Source organism: Lissotriton vulgaris, chromosome 8 (genome assembly GCF_964263255.1).
Source record: "Lissotriton vulgaris chromosome 8, aLisVul1.2, whole genome shotgun sequence".
NCBI classification, from domain to species: Eukaryota; Metazoa; Chordata; class Amphibia; order Caudata; family Salamandridae; genus Lissotriton; species Lissotriton vulgaris.
In genome coordinates, this window is record NC_141696.1 from 167164482 (window position 1) to 167185477 (window position 20996).

Sequence of the window (20996 nt, forward strand, 5' to 3'; positions counted from 1 at the left end):
TGGAGCATTGGATGATAGATTATTGATGTTTCAACCCTTGTAACTGTTTAAGTGAGGGGCCTTCATCAGGACAATTGAGGATGTGCAGTAGGTGGAAGAACTTGCCACCTAAACTATGAAAAAAGGGAGAATAAAAATAATGAATGTGATGGTGGTAACAATACAGGAGCAAGAAAAATTATGCTGCTCTCCTAAATGTTCACTCAATTAAAAGGTAGAACATTAGAGTTTCATATGTATAAAAAAAATCAAAGGAAATGGCAGAATAAGTAGCCAAAAGTATATATTCAGATTTTACTTTAAAAGTGACTAACATGACCAACGTTCAGTGTCGGTAGTGGCCTGGTACAAAAGGGAGACAAGGGAGATTACGTTTACCCAGACTGAATCTTAAGCAGGGTCAAAGAAGACCCCCCTTATGAGTTCTGTCAAAAAAATACTAATTCCAAATATAAGAATTGTAGAACAACAAATATTGCGTAAATGCTAAAAAAAAAAATGGCTGTACATACTTTCAAGTAGTATCCGCCACTGCTTGATATTTAAAGTTAATGCACAGGCACACCTGTTGCAAGCTCCATTGTGCTTACCATTTAAAGCAAGAGCACACAGTAAGTACGATCTCTTACCCATTTTTCTGCTTTTATGCAATATTCTTTACTGTGCATTAGAAATATCAGGCAAGAATGAGACAACGTTAAAGGCCAACTGTAGAATTCAGCAAATTGGAATGTTGACATGGAGAAGAATTAGGCTAAAACACTGGTATAAGAATGCTGCAGTCAATGTTACAATGCCCTAATCTACAGCCTCTGACTCTCCCAGTCCTCCTGACTCTACAGGATATGTAAATTGTGTAAACTGTGCAGGGAATGAGAGAGGCAGAGGCTGTAGGTGAGGGAAATTAGTAGGCCTCTCCCTTATCTCCTGCATTGTTTCATTGTGTCATTGGAGTCAAAGAATGAGGGAGGAGCTCATTCTCCACATCACCATCTCTTGTGTGCTTTGGCAAATGAAGAGAAGCAATTTGGAAGAGCTGATGAAGCATGAGGGGGTGCAAAGACTGTCCATCCTTTCCTCAGCTTCTGCTGTCCCAAGTTTGTTATCTGTGGCTGTTCTGTCAGCTTCAACTGTCAAGGTTGAACAGCAGGAGCTGCGAAAGAAGGGGAATTTGTTTAGAGTTAAGGAGGGGGCGGCTTGGATAAGTCTAAGAATCTAAGCCCATTGTGCCTCTAGGCTTTGTTTTAATTAGTAAGTACCACCTTCTTGTTCAATGTTCAAATAGAATTATAGCCTGCCACAGAGTGATAAACCGGTCATTGAAGTCATGCTGTGCCTATCCTTGGTCCTTTTGGATACTGTCTGAACAGGGTCACCCCAGTGTGCGACCTACGACTTGGAAAAACAAAGTGTGACAAGACATATTCTGTTTTAACTGCAAAGGGAATATATCCAATTCCACCTAGAAATCTGAAAAATTGATACAAAAATGTGTCAAGAGAGTAGTGGGTTTGACACCTGAAGCCGAGATCTATACACAAGGTTTTTGAATTTTCATAAATTATTTAAATTGTCATACTTTACTCCAATTCCCTCTCCACTCTTCCACTTCAGCAGCAGCATTATTGAAACTTGTTTTGCAGCAGTAAAATATATAAAATACCACAACACTATTGAAAGAAATCATTTGTTTGTCAACATTTATTTGCAAAAACTATTAAATGTACCATGGCTTTCTTTCCAGATCTGCTTTCTTCCTAGATATGATTCACCTATTCCTTCACAAATTTTCTTTGTTAACATGTACCTATTAGCAGGTAAGCCACTGTGACATTCTGGATCAACGCTTAGATGAGGCGCCTCATGAACAACAATTAATGTTGACGAGGAAGAAATGAGACTTCTGAGAAAAGTAGAAAAACATTGTTTCAGATATTACATAATGTGGTCAGTTCATTTCATAGTGCTGTAAATGAGAATTCACATACATATAGGCTTCTGCTGTGGAAGGAAACACAAACTGAAATTACATTCTACAGCCAGGGTGTAACTGACAGCAAGTATACCTTGTGTCCCCTTTTGCTCGATCTCCAGTACACTGCAACGATTTTGTTAATACTTTTTATGACAGACCCAAATAGCAACACTTCTAAGGTCTTACAATCCGCAATAGAATTTATTATAATTTCATCTTCTTTTCAGATAAACCCACAAACCAAAAAACTGGGACAAAATGAAGAGTGGCCTATTTATGGAGGACTAAGGCTTTTTTATACATTTTGTTACTCATAGGAGTATTCATTATGATTGACGAATTGGTGATCAATATAGTAGCTAAAGAGCTCACTAATTGAAAAGAAATAAAGCAGTCTTCTTTACCCCACCCTGCATCTCTGCAGCATAAAGCATTGCAGAGTAGTTAAGCGGTGGCTCCTCCTTAATGGCGGAGGAGCGTCGCCCCATGACAGAATGAAAAATAAAATGATTACAAAGATATTTATTATCGTTTTATTTTTCACTGGCAGGCAATGCTGCCAAGTCTAGGGAGGGGCCAGGCAATCGTCTCTTGACACTAATCAGGGACTGTGAGGAGTGGAGGGCACTTGTAAGTGCGCATGTCAGTTTGGCTGGTCGGTTTATGGCGGCCAAACACTCATCCTCACATAGAATTTCTCCACCCAGCTGTATTGTGGTAAGGTCATGATCGGTGAGCAGTAATTTCAAGGTCCCTAGAGGGGGGCGCCACCCAGAATGGATGGGAGCGCCCGGGGGGAGGCGGCCATTGGCCCCTTCCACGGGGAGGCGGCACCCACTAAGGATGGGTCGCCTAGGGGGAGACGACCATAGGCCCCTCCCAGGGGGGAGGCGGCTAGATGCCCCTCCTACGAATTTCCCGGGGGCCGGATATCCGCGACGGCGGAAAGAGAGTGTGGGGATGGGGGGGGGGGGAGTCCACGCTGTCCTTCCTACAGATACCTCACACGGGAACTCAGACGACCTTTAAAATGGCGTCGAGTGAAAAGGGGGCCCCCACGACAAGGGAAGTTACAGTTGGCAATGAGGGTAAAGTCCTCTGCGCATGCGCCACTCACACCGTGAGGGCGGGATTTTGGTAGTAGGGATCTGACACCGGTTAAGACCTTGCCGTTGGCCCTTAATGCTAGGATGTACAATTTTATTTAGAATGTATGCATTTTCAGGATGCTAGACTCGGCTAGGAAACCTTTGTATTAGAGATCTGTTAAGGTTAGCCAAAGAACATGTCTTCATCGAAATGTAATAAATATAAAATTGTACATAATTCATGAAACTTTTATTTAATGTTTTAAATTTTGTTTCATATTTTAATAAATACGGCCGGGGGGGTAACTCCCCCCCGCCTTCCAAAAGTTCAAACCTGTGTCTGTCTTCTCCCATTGGGGATTGGTGTTGGGAGGATGTGGCGGGCATCCCGGCCATAATGGCACATGTTCCCAGTCCTTTCGTAAGTGCCTAACCAGGCCGCTCAGACCAATCCAGGCGCTGCGCTCATCGCTTGAGAGCAGTGTCTGGATTGTATGTCGAGTCTGGGAGCCTGTGCTGGCCCAGGGACTTCGGGAAGAGAGGAGCACCGAGGCGGACGGCAGTGGGAGAAGCAGGTAAGTGTGTTTTTTTTATTTGCCCCCGCGCTGCCCCACCACTTTATGTTTGGCAGCAGCTGCTGCTGGAGTAGTTGATTTGTATGAGGACATCTGCTTGGGTTTTGAGTTTATGACTTTTGTGACATAATTCACTAGAAGACCCCTTTAATGTTCTAAAGCCTACTTCACAAATACAGGAGGGTGATACTATCGGTGACATGCATCAATAAAACGTTTTGCGATTCCTTATTAGCGATTTTTAAGGAATCGCAAATAAGGAATCGCAAAACGGGATGCATCAATTTATTCACATAATTTTTGCAATTCGGTAAAAATCGCAATTTTTACTGAATCGCAAATATGCGAATTCTAATTTGCGATTTCGCAATTGCCATTGATTCCTATGGGCCAAAAGGCCCATAGGAATCAATGGGAAGGCATTGACATTTTGCGAATTGCAATTAGCGATTCGCAAAATGTTAATGCATTCCATGGGTGCAGGGGGGGTCCAAAGGACCCCCTCCTGCACCCCTGAAATGTATTTTTAAGTGCATGTTTCACACACACATGTCCTAAGGACAATGGTGTCTGTAACATGACAGTGTTTAAAATGCTAATTTGAGCATTTTAATAATTGTTCGCAAATTACCACGAGGTTCACCCTCGTGGTAATTTGCAACCCCTAATTGCGAATTCACAATTTTAAAAGGTTTCTTGCATTGCATTTAAGGAATCGCAAAATGCGATTCCTTAAATGCAATCGCAATTTGAGAATTCGCAAATATTTGCGAATTCTTAAATTGCGAGGGCCTTGAACCTTCATGCATTCCAAAAGAGGATTTTGCGATCGCAAATGGCAGATTTTTGCGATTCGCACCGTTTGCGATCGCAAAATCCTTTGATGCATGTACCTGTAAGATATCTGATGGCCTCAGCATAGGCAAGAACTATGCCGATATTGCAGGGAGAACATTAACTCACTCAAAGGGATGAAAGCGCGGTGTTTAAGACACTCTACCAAAGGCAGGTCAACGTTAGGGATAACTTTGGTAACATCAGTTTATGGTGTGTCGCAGTCACCAAGGGTTGTCAGCATTCTAGGTGGGCTGCAAATGAGGATGGTGTTGGCTACAGTAATGAATCGCATATTGAGTTACAGAGTACAATGGTGCAGTGATGCTAGAGAGTGGAGCTGGGGAGTCTGCGAGTACAGTGTGATAGAGGTGGTTGTAAAAAAGAATAGATTTGAAGTAGAAGGAGGATATGGAGTGGGGCGAGCGAGAGAGCACGGTGGAAGGCGGTGAGGCTGAAGCAGCCCAGAGGATGCACATAGCAAAAGTAGACTTTTATTGTCTGGTTTCATAATAGAATACATTTGCAATTGTCTTGCTCAATTGCAATGAATACTTTCAAATGGGTGGCAACACTGCGGCAGTGAGAGACATGCTGACATGCCTAAGGGCAGATGTTTCCCTATGGTAACAGAAGGTTGTGTTACTAATATACACATTGGGACCGACTCACAAAAGCATTTATGAGTATGATAATTAGTACTACAGAAGTACTCCTACATGTCTTTGTGAATCATCTTTGAAACTTCCAAATCCCATATCCTAAAAGTGCCTAAAAAGTGCAAAGTGGGTATATACCTTTCTATTTGTACTAATTGTCTATGAATATTCCCAGAACATTCCGAATGTATTCCCATTTAAGATCATTTGAGACCAATTCACAAGGCATGTAAGAGTATGTAAAAGAGTAAGTACTACAGGATGCTTTTGAGAATCTGCCCCATTATTGATGTATCTACATCGACATTTCAGTTTTGACAGCAACAGTATCGGACGGGTAAAGAGATGAGGGGCAGAAAAGATTGCCTGCTCATACAGAGGAAAGACAAGCGCACTTTAGGTGGACATATTTGCACAATGATGTGAAATTAATGTTTGTCATTCACATGTGATGGATATAAAGTTCGGATTATCTGCAGGGGAAAAGATAACCTCTCTGTTGCAGTCACAAGAACCCAAATGAGTTCTCTGAAAAGCTTTAATGAAAATCTATATAGTATTAGTGTAGATTTCCTATAGTGCAAAATCCAATAACAATGGTGAGATGACAAATGATGTTAGAGAAAAAAAGCCAGTCCCAATGCACAAGCACATGATTTACAAAAACAATTTAATGTTGATAACAATGAATGCAGGGAGGTTTTAAAAGCATGGTTTATTTTTTAGTAGCACATCAACACTATTTCTTGTGTGCAGGCATGTCCAGGGCTTATCAATCTTCTAATTAAATATCTTAAAATATATCGCTGAGCAGATATTTAGGTAATGAAAACTACAATAAAGTCTAATAACAATATGACCACCCTCCTCTCCCAGAGTGTCTGGCACCCACCTACACCCCTCTTCCTTCCTCACAATAAGCTCCTCTCCAGTAAATGTACCCATTTCATTATAGCCAGGTCCTCTATATATATCCCCGAGACAACTGGAACCAAAAGGGGTCAAAAGTGAAGCAATGTTGTCTTCTGCAAGACTAATTTAAGCTAGATCACGTATCATTCTAGGCTTCAGAGTAGGCAGCTCCAGACTGCGGGGTCGATTATGATGGTGGACAGACCTGCGTCCGTCCGCCATCCCCGAGGTGGAGGGACCGTCCGCAGGGGCAGCGGCGTTCCCTCCGTTGGAATTAGGATGTGACCGCCACCCTGGCGGTTACATCCCGTATATTTAACATTGCGGTGGGTGCTGATTTAAGCAGACGCGCCGCAAAGTTAAAAATGCATGCTGTGCATTTGCATGCACAAAGCAGCAGGCACCACGCGGTGCCTGCCACATTGTGCATGCAAATGCAGGGGGGTACCATAGGTACCCCCCATGTACACCCCCTACCCCCCCCTTCACCATGGGGGCCCGCAAGGGGCCCCCAAAGCAGGAACCGTATGCCTTTTCGTGGCGGCATTTCCGCCACGGAAAGGCATTCCTCCAGGGCCATCCTAATATGGCTGGCGGTGTCTGATAGACACGCCACCATATCAGGCCTTTTCCGCCGCGGTCGCAAGGAGACTGCGGCGGAAATGCGGCGGACGGGATTCCCCTCTGCCACGGTCCCCCCGCCATTGTAATATGGCAGGGGATAGAAAGGTGGCGGACGGGCAAGGATGGCGGACTGCCTGGCGGTGGCGATCCGTCCGCCATCCGAATGGACCCCTGCGTGTTCTGAGTTATTTCTCAAATAAAACACACAGAGCAGCTTTTATCGCTTGGAATTCACACAAGGAGCAACTTAATCAATAAAGAACTAATTGGCAGTCACATTCCTTGATGCTTATAAATGATAACATAATTGAAACACATTGTAAATACTGACTGAGGTCATTTTCACTTCGGTTTAATTCATAGTCCAGAAAGCGGAAAAGAATTATGGAAAACATATTTGTGAATTCTAAGCCTTGGTAACATTTAAATTATGCTGGGTACATTAGCATATTTCGGGAAATTCGCATGACGCTTTTTGCATAAAATTCCCAAAATTATGTCATTATGCCCTATTGCGTAATTCAACATAATTATGTGCTGTTCGCATCAAACTTCTGCAGCAAACACTAGGGGGCAGATTTACAAGCCCCTTGCGCCACGTTTACGCCGCTGTTGCGTCACGCAAGGCGGCGTAAACGTGGCGCATCCCTACGAGGCATTTACAACGTGACGCATCTATGGAGATGCGTCACGGTGTAAGGCCCTGCGCCACATGAAACCTGCGTCAGGTTTCATGTAGGCGTTCCGGTGCGGGGGGCGTTCCGTCGCAGGAACGCCCCTGAAAAGTGACTCAGTGAAATCTACAAGATTTCACTGAGTCACTTTCCCAACGCTGATGCGTCAACACCCTGCGCCTGCTTGAAGCAGGCGTAAGGCTTGACGCACCACGTTAAAGATAGGGCAAGTTGGAAAAGTGCTGGAGTTGCGTGCCGCACGCAACACAACTTCAGCACTGCGCCAACTTTACGCCCAAGATGCGACACGCATCTGTTCATTCCTGCGCCATGGTGCGCCACATTGTAAATGCGGCGCATCATGGGTGGCGCAAGGATGAACTTGCGTGCCGTATCTTTCCTGGCGCATCTCTGCCGATTTGCAGAGATGCGTCAGGCAACGTAAATCTGCCTAAAAGGATTTACAAGACCAGACAGAACACAAGTGGCGTGAATTTTTAGCACTTTTTTTTTTACGATGAAACGTGGCCTTGTACCAAAATTTGGTACGTAGATGCACCGTATGCTAAAATATAGCATTAAATGATGGTTTTGCATTTTGCATAATTGCGCATAATTTGGGGTAATTTTCACAGAATTTCAAGTAATTACATGAAAGTAAATTACGTGACTTTCACACATCCCTAATTCCTACCTTATCAAGATATTATTCAAAAAGCGTCATGCGAATTTCCCGAAATATGCTAATGTACCCAGCATAATTTTGAGGGCATGAACTGATAAAACCGATGAACCACCTTTCGAGAGGTACGAGTGAGCTTACTGCACTTAACACCAACATATTAGTCATAAGTGGCCATAATATTCCTCTGACAAGGGATATTAGGAATTACCTTCAACGCTGCAGTAGTAACTCCTCTCCTTAAAAACTGAATTGAAGAACTACCCCCTCCCATTTTCCATTTTCATCCAAAACCTTGGAAGCCCTTGTTGCCAAAGAGCATTGCGGGCAACAGGACAGCAAGTATCTTGACCCCTTTCAAGGTGCCTTTCGTTCAGCACATAGCACAGAGTCTGGCATACTCTCAGTGCTAGACGACAACTTGCGTACAGATGGGGATATAGGACATGTTTCTGCTCCGGTCCTATTAGACCTATCTGCAGCCTTTGACACGGTTGACCACAATATTTTGATTGACCTGTAGAAAGTGCAGGACTGCAGGTCCCGCTCTCAATTGGGTGAAGCAATTTCTGGAAAACCGCATGTGGACTACCTCACGGATCATCACTAGCCCCTTACTTGTTCAACATTTACATCAGTGCTCTTATTAAAGATTTGGAAAGCAAGCATTGTAAGCTCTACAACTATGCCGATGATTCACAACTCACCCTTATTCTTGAAGGAACCACTATCTCCCAACAGAAACATTATGTGTTTTATCTGGGAGTAGATGGACAACAATTATTTAAAATTAAATGTGGATAAATCTGAAATTGTGATACGAAACAACATGAACCTATGGAACTATCTGTTTTGACCTACTGAGATGTGCCTAACTCACGTCCCTAAGCCACAAGCTAAAAGTTTAGGAGTTAGAACTGACGGGGAGAGATCTTTAAACCCCAAGGGCTCCATTATGATGTCGTGCGGATCGCCACCGCCATGGTGGCGGTGACGATCCGCCCAACAGAAATGCCCGCCCGCCACCCTTTTCCCCTCCGCCACATTACAATGGCGGGTGGACCGCAGCAGAGGCAAACACCGCCCGCCACTTTTCCGCCCCGGTCGGGGCGGAAAAGGGTTCATATGGTGGCGGTGTCTATCAGACACCACCAGCCATATTTGCATGCGTGTGTATAGGTGCCTTTCCGGGCCGGCGATCCCGCCACGGAAAGGCATGCGGTCGTTGCTATTGGGGGCCCCTGCGGGCCTCCATGGTGAAGGCCGAGGTGGGGGTGCACAGGGGGGGTACCATAGCCCCCCTTCATTTGCATATACAAAGCGACAGGAACCGCGCGGTGCCTGCCGCTTTGTATATGCAAATGCAAAAAATGCATTTTTAGCATTGTGGCGGGCGGTGCAGAGTGCACCGCCCGCCACAATGCTAAAAATGAAGGATGTGCCCGCCACTGTGGCGGGCACATCCTAATTCCCCCAACGGGACCCCCGCTCTTATGGCGGGCGGTCCAGAATACCGATAGGGTGGCGGGCGGACAAAGTCCGCCTGTCATCCTAATGGAGCCCCAAGTTGGAGCTGTAATCTCCAACTGCACCTTTATGCTAAAAAGATGAAAATATAGTTCCATTTCTTACACAAGATGTACTAAACGTATTAAGGCCTTAGTCTCCTCTAGACTAGAGTATGCTAACTTGATTTACCTGAGTCAGCCTGAAACACTCGTACACATGCTACAGGAAATTCAAAAGAAGGCAAGCTTGCATTATCTACAATTGTCTCCATGGCTCACGTCAGCCTTATTTTGAAAGCCTTATGCTTGCTCCCTGTACAGTATCCAAGAAGTTTAAAGTCTTTGGCCTCATTTCTAAGGCCTTAAAGGGTATTGGTCCCTACTTCATAGCAAACAGACTGAAAAAATACACTCCCAGCCGGGAGCTTCCCTCTTCATCTGCAAATCACCTGTGTTCCGAAATTTGGGGAAAAAAGCACTGAGGTACGCAGCATTTCAGCCCTCGCTCCTGTCTGAAGGAACTGTGGGGCATATTACCAAGCAATAGCGATAATTATCGCTATTGCTTGGTTAGAGACAAAAAATTACCGCTGAGCTGCGGCGATTTTTATCGCAAATAAACCTTGGTATTACAAAGGTTTATCGCAAATGCGATAAAAATCGGCCGCAATGCATGAATATCGCTGAAAAGTCTGCGATATTCATGCATTACCGAGCTAATGCTCTTAACCATGTTATCCACCTCCCACTGGATAACATGGCTAAGAACTGCTCAGGGCAGGTGTTAGCTTTTGGAGATATTCGCAAAAGTTGGTAATAGGAGATAGCGATGTTAGCGACTGTTTCCAGTCGCTAACATCTTGGCACGCCCACTTTGCATGTCATTAGTGATAAATATCACTGACATGCAAAGTGGGGCCCAAGATGGTCGCTATCTCCTACTAGCTGTCGCTAACTGGTGTTAGCGACAGCTAGGTAATAGGGAGATAATTTTATCTCCGCTTTCATGGCTTTTAAAGCCAAAAAAGCGAGATAAACCCCCTTGATAATATGCCCCTCTCTTCCTCGCCACCTTCGTATGGAACCTGATTTTACTCATTTTAGGAAAATTTTTGAAGAGTGGCTCTTCAGGAAAGTATTATTTAGCAGCTTTGTTGTCCAACTAGGCCCTAGCACCAAGAAACCGTTGGTTAATGTGCGCTTCATAAAAAGAATTAACATAACATAATTTTATCACATAGCCGGCTTAGCTCATGTTTTGACGTTTTACCAAGAGGCTCCAATGCAATTACCACAACGGGTCTGGCTACAGCAACTACAGAGGCTGGACCACTGATCAGACCCCTATTTTGGCAGAATCGATGAAACAACCATCGGGCCATGTGATGGTCTGATCCTATTGCTTACAGGAAGAGGGAACCCCAGGAATTTTGAGTTGATCAGGAAGCCACTTGACTGCTGCCGTAAATTCTCAAGAGCACATCACACACCACTGTCTTTTGGGGTAACAACGGCATTCCGGCATCTGAGGAACTCCAGTATGAGGCTTGTTTTTTTAGGGGAAGGATGGGCACTCACCCTCATAATCTGGTGTATCATGCACGGAACAAGACCTGCATCTTCCTTTGCAGGCCAATTTGGCTGCAGTGCGAGCACAGAGCCAATGGGCTGTGCTGGATCAGATGCCAAGCTGGGTCGTGATGCTCCAGGGCCAACCTGCTGGGCAAGGAGAGTGGAGGGTTCATTAAAACTAGTATTTACCTCATGCAGCCATTAAAATGAAATAACATTCCCTGCCCCCAAAGTCCAGCTTCCTCGCGTCAATTCCGAGATGGAAAAAAAGTTGGGAACTTTTGTCTTGCATTTTGTCTGCGGGAGAATCCCTCCTTTTACAAATGCTGTCAGACTTGAAAACCACTACAGAGTATCAAGAATATGTTTTCATCCGCGGGGATTAATTAGGGTTACCCAGAATGAAAACTAGGTGGTGGTATTAGATAAGAAACTGCAGAAAATAGAGCGGCTGGTGGTCACCCATGATAAAGATCTGAGACATCAGGATATAGTTGGGCACTGCACAGTGTCCACAACTGTCAACCTAGAATGCAAGATTGAATCACTTGGCAGCTCAGGAGACAATGTTGAGGATTCTAGGTTTTCTACCAACAGAGGCTGAGAACCTCAGAGCGCTGATGCTTCACATTTTCCAAACAGTGATGTTTGACTTTGAGAGTTTCCCTTGTGCTGAATATCCACAAGGTCACTTGGTTGATAACAGAGGTCATGGGGCTAAAACACCTTGTGCAGGAACTGTACTTAATGAATGAGGGACACACAATCAACCAGAAATCGTCACCTGACAGGCGTTTCAAGAAAGCAAAGGACACACAATTGATGGACGGAAGGCAGAACAAATCAAAACATTCACCCTCAGACAAGAGATCTGGGTTAAATCCATCATTCTTTTGCTCACCATGCCACCCCAGTTTAGTCCTGGCCATATGCAAATCAGTCTTGACCCTGTGCCTCATGGGAACAGTCCAGCCCGAACTGCCAAGTCAGGTCCTCCCTGGACCGGAAACAAGCATCCTAGGACCGGTTTCGGGGCTTCACCCCTCTTCAGCCAGGATAGCTTGATTGCAGTGGCACAGTGAGCCCGGGACCCATGTCTGGGCATACCCGGCGCACTTAGAGCAAGAAAGCAAAGGACACACAATTGATGGACGGAATGCAGAACAAATCAGAACATTCACCCCCAGTCAAGAGATCTGGGTTAAATTCATTATTCTTTTGCTCACCATGCCACCCCAGTTTAGACCTGGCCATATCCAAATCAGTCTTGACCCTGTGCCTCATGGGAAGAGTCCAGCTCGAACTGCCAAGCCAGGTCCTCCCTGGACCGGAAACAAGCATCCTAGGACTGGTTTCGGGGTTTCACCCATCTTCAGCCAGGATAGCTTGATTCCAGTGGCACAGTGAGCCCGGGACCCACGTCTGGGCATACCCGGCGCACTTAGGGCGAGAAAGCAAAGGACACACAATTGATGGACGGGTTTCAAGAAAGCGGCTCAATATATAGAGGATCCAAAATGTTGGTGATCTGGATCTCAGCCGGAGAAAAGTTAGAATAACTTGGGACAGTAAAACATGTCTTCACCAATCCACGGGCAGCGAGAGATTTTCTCAACAGCAAGAAAACACAACATGATAAAGAAGGCTAAGTTTAGGTTTCTGATCCATATGGCTTCTCTACAGATGGTTGCCTGCATGATTTTCTAGCCTTTCTCCAAGTGGGATGAGTTGTGTTGTCTAACCATAGCTGGACTTCTGATTAACAATTCGTTTTCTGCATTGCCTCTTCCTTTCCTCTTTCCTATCCACTAGGATGGGTCTGTGGCAGTGTGAAGGCCAGAGAAGTTGAAGTGCTATGCAGTCCATTAATAAGGGTCTGCATTTTCTGTGTAGAGCTTAGATACTTTATTCATAAAGTACTACTGTGTGTAGCCAAAACACATAATTTAAACATAATTAGAAATGGACTATAGACACCTGATGCCTGGTATCCAACCATTCCAGTATCTAGTATCATCTAACAGTTTTCAAAGTATTTAATTGCAACTCACATTTTAACTCACATTAAATTTGATTGTTGGGTATGGCATTGCGATTTGTTTTATATTCCCATTTCAAAAAGTGTGATTCTTTCTGCAGCACATAAAGTGGCTGTGTATTCTGACAGCTGTTTACAATGGTAGAGTAAGCATATTGCTTCTGGGTACAACAATAAATGTGTATTGTACAATCTGTAACAATATTATTTTAAAATGTACTCAGTAAACGCAATGTTTAATTAGTACAATAAAGTGACAAATCTTTTAAAAATATTGTTTTGTAAATACAGTAGCATGAAAATATGTTTCTAGGTCAACACAGTTTTTTTGAGTTGGGCTAATGTTGAAAAGCAACAGGTAGGCACCCAAACAGCTCAAAGTTTGAACTAAAGTCCTACAGAAAGTACCCAAGGACTGAAGCATACTTGTATTAGGCACATGTAAGAAGACCATTAATATTCCTGAGTGGAATATATACAGTACAAACTGGGCAGGATTTTTTTCAGCTTGTGAGAAACCCAAGAACCAGATATCATGATATAAAAGAGAAATTAATGGTAGCCATAGGTTGGATAACAGGAAACTGATATGCCTAGAGGTAGCTTTCCTCTATCAATTGATAGGTGACTATATGTAGCTATTCGGTCAATAGGTGGCTATTATGTCAAATGAGTACTACCACCATGATGACTACAATGACGTCATTCCATAGTGTACTACTACAATGGTGAGTACAATATCGTCATTCAATAGAGTACTACCACCGTGATGACTATAACAACATCATTCAATAGAGTAATACCACTGGGAGGATAAAACAAATGTCACTCAATAGAGTACTACCACCGTGATGACTATCACCACATCAGTCAATAGAGTAAAACCACCATGAGTACTACAACCAAACTAGCCACTTGCCTGTTTCACATCAGCCAATCAGGGTACTCCCTCAAATGATGACTACAATTAAATTAGGCACTCACCTGTTTCACATCAGAGTTCAAATATGGCATCTTAAAACACATACTTTCAATTATACACTTTGGAAATGTGCTAGGTATATATTGGTGAAACGTTAGGCGTATGTAGGTTCTACATATTGCTTGGTCGTCTCCAAGGTTTTTTCATATTGTTCCTTTATAATAGTCAATGATAATTAACATTAAAGTGATGTGCCGTAGATGTGCTGATCCTCGAGGATATCGAATGTTCCATTTCAGTCCCACTTTTGAGGACTGAAAGCATTGAATGACTGCAACATAAAGATTCCTATGTACTTGAGGCACAAAAGCTAGCAAGGACATTCAACCACCATATTAACCCAATTTCTATTTAGCTAAGCATTCTGAAAACAGAAAGGTTCTTCAATGACTTCTTCCTACTAATGCAACAAGTTACTTCGTAGTGTCTGATGTAGAGGCCAGCTGTCGTAGGAGATGCCAGGAATTCCAGAACTTTAACACCCAAATCTTCTCAGTGCTGCTCTTGAACTATTTGACCAAGTCTTTGCTGAATGAATGCGGTATGACTGTTTCCATCACTTCACCCAGTTCGCTTTTACCAATGTGCCTTTTTACTGGCTTATCTTCATGTTGAGCACTTGGTAAAGCGGTACGGCAGCAGCCACGCATCCATCAATAGTTGCCTAAATGAAGTTCTACACATATGGGTTGAATCCTAAATGATATGCGTACAGATGAACTAATCCACATGCAAATGGATCCGACCATAATTACAATTTTACATTCCAGATTTTCTGTTTGGATTTTCTGTAAGTCATTTGGTTCATTAAAGTAGGATGTGTTTGAGGCCAAACATCTAAACAAGCATCATTTAGTGGAGAGCAGATATGCTAACACAGGCATATAATGCCCCTTTTCATTATAGTCATTTGATCTACATCCACTGTGGGGATGCTCACAGAGAGGTTACTGTAAATATGACAGCATTGTAATCACTCAGTTCTCAGGTGCTCTCTTCTCAAGCATTTGTGGCGGTTCCTGGAATCTCATCATGGGGCGATCGGTTGGGGGTTGTTGGCAGGCTCTTTAGGTCACTTTCCTCAGAAAGGGAACCATCAAGTTCTGGAAAAAACACAGTAAACTGATGTATTAATGCCATTCAAGTGTATACATATTGCAATGTTGCTGTATAGTACTGCCACAAACAGCTGAACAGAATGCATGCTCATGAGTATGGAAATCTCCGATAGCCTCAAACTCCCACACAGTCATACACACACACACACACACACACACACACACACACACACACACATACTAAGACATACATACTGCTCAACCCAGGAATCTAAACTCCCTATTTTCATCCAAGGCATGCCTTGCCATTGGATCCACAGCAAGATGCAGCCTGTGTTGGAAAAAGAACTGTCTGGGTAAACAAAGGGTAACTAGAGGTAACAGCTAGGTCAAGCAGCAACTGATTGACTACTTAACTTCAGTTCTGCCCAAGTATCTGTCTACTTCCCTCATTCAATGGCTGAGCTATGCAGGCTGACTGCTGGTCTCTTCTATCCAATGAGCGAAGGAGTTTGGGACCTATAAGCAAGTTAAAAAATATGGAGGACCTAGACATCCAGCTAACTCATGGCCAGATTTACAAATTTCTCACACATTACAGCAACCACATTCACTATCTATGCGACTTTGCACAAGGGCGAAAACACAACACAAAGCCACATATGCTAACATTGACCTTCTGCTGCTGTCATCTGCTAAGCACCAGAGAGGATGTGGTCTGACGGCTCGATTCCCGACCTTGGTCCTGGAAACCAAGGTTCGAGCCTCGCGGTCCCGTCCACATCCTGTGATTCTGGGCAAATCACTTAGGGCCAGATGTAGGTAGCCCAATACCGGTCGGAAACGGCCGAAAATACCGATTTTTGGCCGTTTCCGACCGGTATTGGGCTATGGAGATGTAGGGCCCTTGAAAACATACAGAATCGGTAATTTTACCGATTCGGTAATATTACCGAATCGGTAAAATTACCGAATCGGTAAATGTTACCGATTCGGTAAATATACCAATCGGTAAAATTACCGATTCTGTATGTTTCCAATGTAGGGAGCAATTTTAACACTGCTACAGGGTTTTCAGGATTCGGTATTTACCATGCAATACAATTGCATGGTAAATAACGAATTCTTGTGTACATGCACATCTGTGCATGTACACCTGTGCCATGTGGCACACAGACATGCCCTTAGGGCATGTATGTGTGCCACATGGCACACAAGCCAGAAACAGGGGTGCAACAGGGTGTCAAAGTGACACCCTGTCCCCCTTGGCAAATTGGTATTTTTACCGATTCGGTAAATACCGAATCGGTATTTGCTATTAAATCCTATGGGCTTCAAGGCCCATAGGATTCAATAGCAAATACCGATTCGGTATTTACCGAATCGGTAAATACCGAATCTTACCGAATCTGTATTTTTTACCGATTTTTTACCTACATAGGTTTTACCGATTCTTAATTACCGGATCGGTAAAATTCGGTATTTAAGAATCGGTAAAACCTATTTACCTACATCTAGCCCTTAATCACTGAATGTGTCCTTGTGTAACGTAACTCGTGCTCATGTAAAGCACTCCAATACCTTTAGGTCGAGTTGGCGCTATATAAATCTGTATAAAAAAAATTCAATTGCGGCGGGTCTCTGGAACAACATCAGTGGGACGACCGCAACTGGCATGCTGGTAGTTGCTGTCGTCCACTGAGGTTGTTCTAGAGACCCACCATGTTTGAATGGTAGATCTGGTTCCCATCCAAAAACTGATGTGCTGACAGACGCAGCTGAACCATGTAGAGATACACTGTGATTTTCTGGGGACACGTGACTGTCTTTACACTGCTAGGAAGAAGGTGTAGTTGCATCTAGGAGCCCATGTGCCCTGTACACTCTGATTGATCATTGTATCCCACACTGATTCATTTGGTTTTTCATCTAGAGACCCGTTGCGGTTCTTTGATGGTACGTGGACCTCATTAAATGGCTTAGTCACATCGTACAATGTGTATTTGAGAATAAGGAACAATGCACCTTGTGTGGGTATATAAATTAGTAATGGGGCTGCTCCCAGAAAAGAATGACCATGAGTGCCCAAAAATCAAAGTCACACTGTGAGTGTCGACATCTCACAAAACGTGAAGGACTGGCCTCACACACCACCTGATGCCATGCTTCATCATCGGCAGTCCTCGCTCTCTAAAAACTTGGTTTCGGGACACTAGGCAGAAACATGTTGAGCCTATACACCACGGCGAGGGAATAATAAATTCCCCTAGTCACCGAACCACTTTTTAATATCATACAGTTGCCCACCTTATTTAATTTAATTGGACAACTGTAATGATTTTTAAATCACATTCACTAGTCACGGGCCCCCACTTAGTTTAAAAGTGCATCCCTGTCATCAGGTGAATGCCCGCCCTCTATCAAACCAAGTTATTAGAGGGCGAGGACTGTTGATGATGAAGCATGACACCAGGTGGTGTGTGAGGTCAGTCCTTCACTTTTTGTGAGATGTCAACACTCACAGTGTGGCTGATTTTTGAGCACTAGTGGTCATTCTTTTCTGGGAGCAGTCCCATTTGTGTGTAACATTGTATGTTAGAGGCTGGCTTGCTACTGGCACCCTGTGCCTCTAGTTCCCTCCTTATGCTATCCACTGGGGTTTTTGTGGTTTATATTAATTAGTAACCCACAATGATTCATTTTGCTCACACTACTTCAGGTTGCTTTTTCTCTTACTGTTTTGTGTTTGTCCTGATGAAGACCCACAGGTCGGACAATCTATTTTAGGCATCAGTCGGGTCGAAATGTCAACATTCATTTTCTGGCTTGGATTGAATACTTAGATCCTTTCCGTTTGGATGGTGTGTCCTGATTCCTTGACCGCCTATCTTTAATCGTGGACTCAAACTCTAGATAATAAGTTATCTTTCAATCAGGCCGATCTACTTACGCTATTTGGAACCACTTGAGCCATTGTGCCATTTTTGAAAAAGTAAAAGTTTTTTTCCATTGACAATTTTTCTATATCACTTTGCACACGAGCACTTCTATAGACACTTTTCTATGCACTATTCTAGAGCAACGGCAGTACATTTCTTAATTTATTGTATGATACTGAACAATTTCGAAATGTAAATTGAATTTATTTTTCAAAAAAACAAGTGTGTCGTTCTCTTCTCTCTCGCGCAAAGATCTAGTAGTAGGACCATTAATACGTGAATTAACACAGTATAATTGGCCATTTGGACCATTTTGTTGCTTGTGCCAGACTATATCTATCTAGGTCCTGTGGCTCACCTTGGGTTACCCCATTAGATTGTAATAACGTAGGATTTGGGCATGGAAGCATACCCTTCCAATACACATTCGTATGCCAAGGTAAAATCAAAAAACTGCTATGTGTTGGATGTGTGCTGTGCACTGCAGTACACATGCATAAGTGGGGGTTTTGAAAAATAAGCATTTTTGCCCTAGTTAACGCCTCCTTCTGGGGGACATTAGTTTTGTCATAAAGATCGTCTGACTATCTTAGTAGATTGTGCTTTGACTCAAAAACCTACGGGTACCTGTGCTGCTCCACCCCAATAAAATCCTAGAAATGCCCCTTGATGCAAAACGATTCAAAGTAGCACAAATGGTTTCTTTTTGCTCTGAGAAAAAGATGCTTTTCCAGGATAGAACAACTTTTGTGCTGGATGGAAAATACCCTTGCAGGCTTTGCGTCGATTTGCACAGGCGCAAAGATTTAGTAAATCTGGGCCTCTGTATAGGTAGGTTGGCTGTCCCTGTCATACATGTGCACTGTGCATGTGGATGGGCATTAAACATTAGAGCACCCTCACCCCGAAGGTATCAAAGTGCTTTACATGTAATGGGGTCTCAGGAAAGGTAAGGAGGTTAAGTCACTTATTTATTTATTTGTCTGTTGAGTTGTGAATAGCTCAAACTTAACCCAAGGGCATTGGGGAGATTCTCAGCAATTACACATTAGCAACTGCGTGGGTTGCATTTGGAGAAGATGCAGATACATAGTGACAATACCATCTTATGAGTCAGAATGGGAGATTGGGCATGGAAGAAGGTGATTTAAGGCTGACAAAATGCTTGAAATATTTTTTTTGTAAGTATTTGTAGGGGATTATTTACACAGTCCATCTCAGAATGTGCCTGCTCCATTTTATTTATTTAGTGTATTTTGATATAGCGCACAGATACCCCAACGGGGTGTCTGCATGCTACGAAGATGAATGTCTGTTGTATTCTTGATGTTTTTAACAGGCAATGTCCACTGGACCTTAAATTTCTACTCCTCAACAACTACTTCCACATGCATTCAAGCTGTTCTACGTTTCCCTCTTTGATTAGTTCCTTCAAGATGGACACAAGACTCTTTCTGTCTCTTATTCTGTCCCTGATTCCTCAATGCGTCCTTGTGTTATACATGCGTGACTTTATAGCCACTTAAGGCTGTATTGTTCAGCTATGACTCTTATGAATCCCCTCATGAAACTCTTGTGGATGTTATCACATAACATGTAAAGCGCTCTGATACCTTCGGGTCTAGCTAGTGCTATAAAAAACTCAAAAATAATTACAATAATCCAGAAAGGTGCAGTGTGAAAGTAAGAACTGGTAGTTAAACTGCTCATTTGAACTTGTTCAAGCTATCAGCATACTTACTGTGCCAGTGGGCACTAGTCAGGTTGGTGGAAACACCACTTCCATGCTCTGTTTCACCATGCTGCGCGTTAACAAAAGTGTCTGAAAAGCTTTCCACCAAACCTTGTACTACATAAATACAACTATACACTTATAAAGAAATCCCATGAACTATTCAGTAGACCTTTTATGACTCCAGTTTCACAGCCTGTAGATGTTGGTTCTCTTTTATCCTTCTTTTAGAAATACAGTCTCAAATTAATTCAAAAAGTACCTTTTGTCTTGAACCCTATGTCAAAATTCATAAATGTTTCTGCATTGCGGATTCTTGACTACATATTCCATGAACATATTTTCTGTAATAAAGGCACTCTGTGTACCTCAATTCACAGACTGATGTAGTGCAAATGTTTTGTGGTGTTGCATACACGCCAAACAAGGGCTTGATATTAGGTTTTCACTCTATGGAACAATAAGTTAGAAGTAGGTAATGGTCAAATAATTGTAGATAACCCAAAGCATCCATTTGGAACAATTGCCAGTCTTTCTATGCATGGCACATCCATTATTCAACTGCACAGGGCACCGCCCAAAAAGTTATTTTGCTGTTTCTCCGTTAAAAGATTTTCAGTACATAAGACTATTTATTTCCAAATTGCACACCATGTAGTGTGCAGTGAAAATAATAAAGGAGGGAAAAGGGAGAGGAAACCAGACTGGGTCTTGTAGTTGAACAGAATTATTTCTGTTGTTACTTGGCACCTTTATGACTTATGGTCCTATTGTGTGGATCTAGACAAACCAATAGGCACTAAACTCTGGGTACATCTACTTCTGACTATTACAGCAGTATTTGCTTCCATTCAAGTTATTTATTCAGGCTTTCACATTAAAAGAAATCTGCAAAACAAAGTGTGAAGAGTCTTCAGTTGGACAAAGGGAGATGTTAACATTGTGACTGTAGAGAAAGATTCACACCCACAGCTGCACAACACCTCTTTAGCACCAAAGTTAAGCACACATTTCAAGTCTGGTGCAATTTAGTCCTCTCCGGAACAAGAGAGTGTCAACGCGCTATCATGCTAGGAGGAGCCAATACAAGGCAGCGGGTATCACTGCTGGGCCAGGGCCCAGGTCAGCATGTACCTCAGTGGAC

At 43.2% G+C, this 20996-nt stretch overlaps 1 protein-coding gene across 3 annotated transcripts in view; it reads right to left on the minus strand.

Moving 5' to 3' along the window:
• Positions 1–12993: 12993 nt before the first annotated feature.
• Positions 12994–20996, minus strand: part of GDPD4 (glycerophosphodiester phosphodiesterase domain containing 4) — a 356500-nt gene continuing 348497 nt past the window's right edge. For all 3 annotated transcript variants that reach the window (XM_086933889.1, XM_086933891.1, XM_086933888.1), the window contains exon 16: positions 12994–15226. In XM_086933889.1, coding sequence (XP_086790015.1) covers positions 15123–15226 — 104 coding nt within the window. In that variant the 3' untranslated portion in view covers positions 12994–15122. The remainder of the gene's footprint in view (positions 15227–20996) is intronic.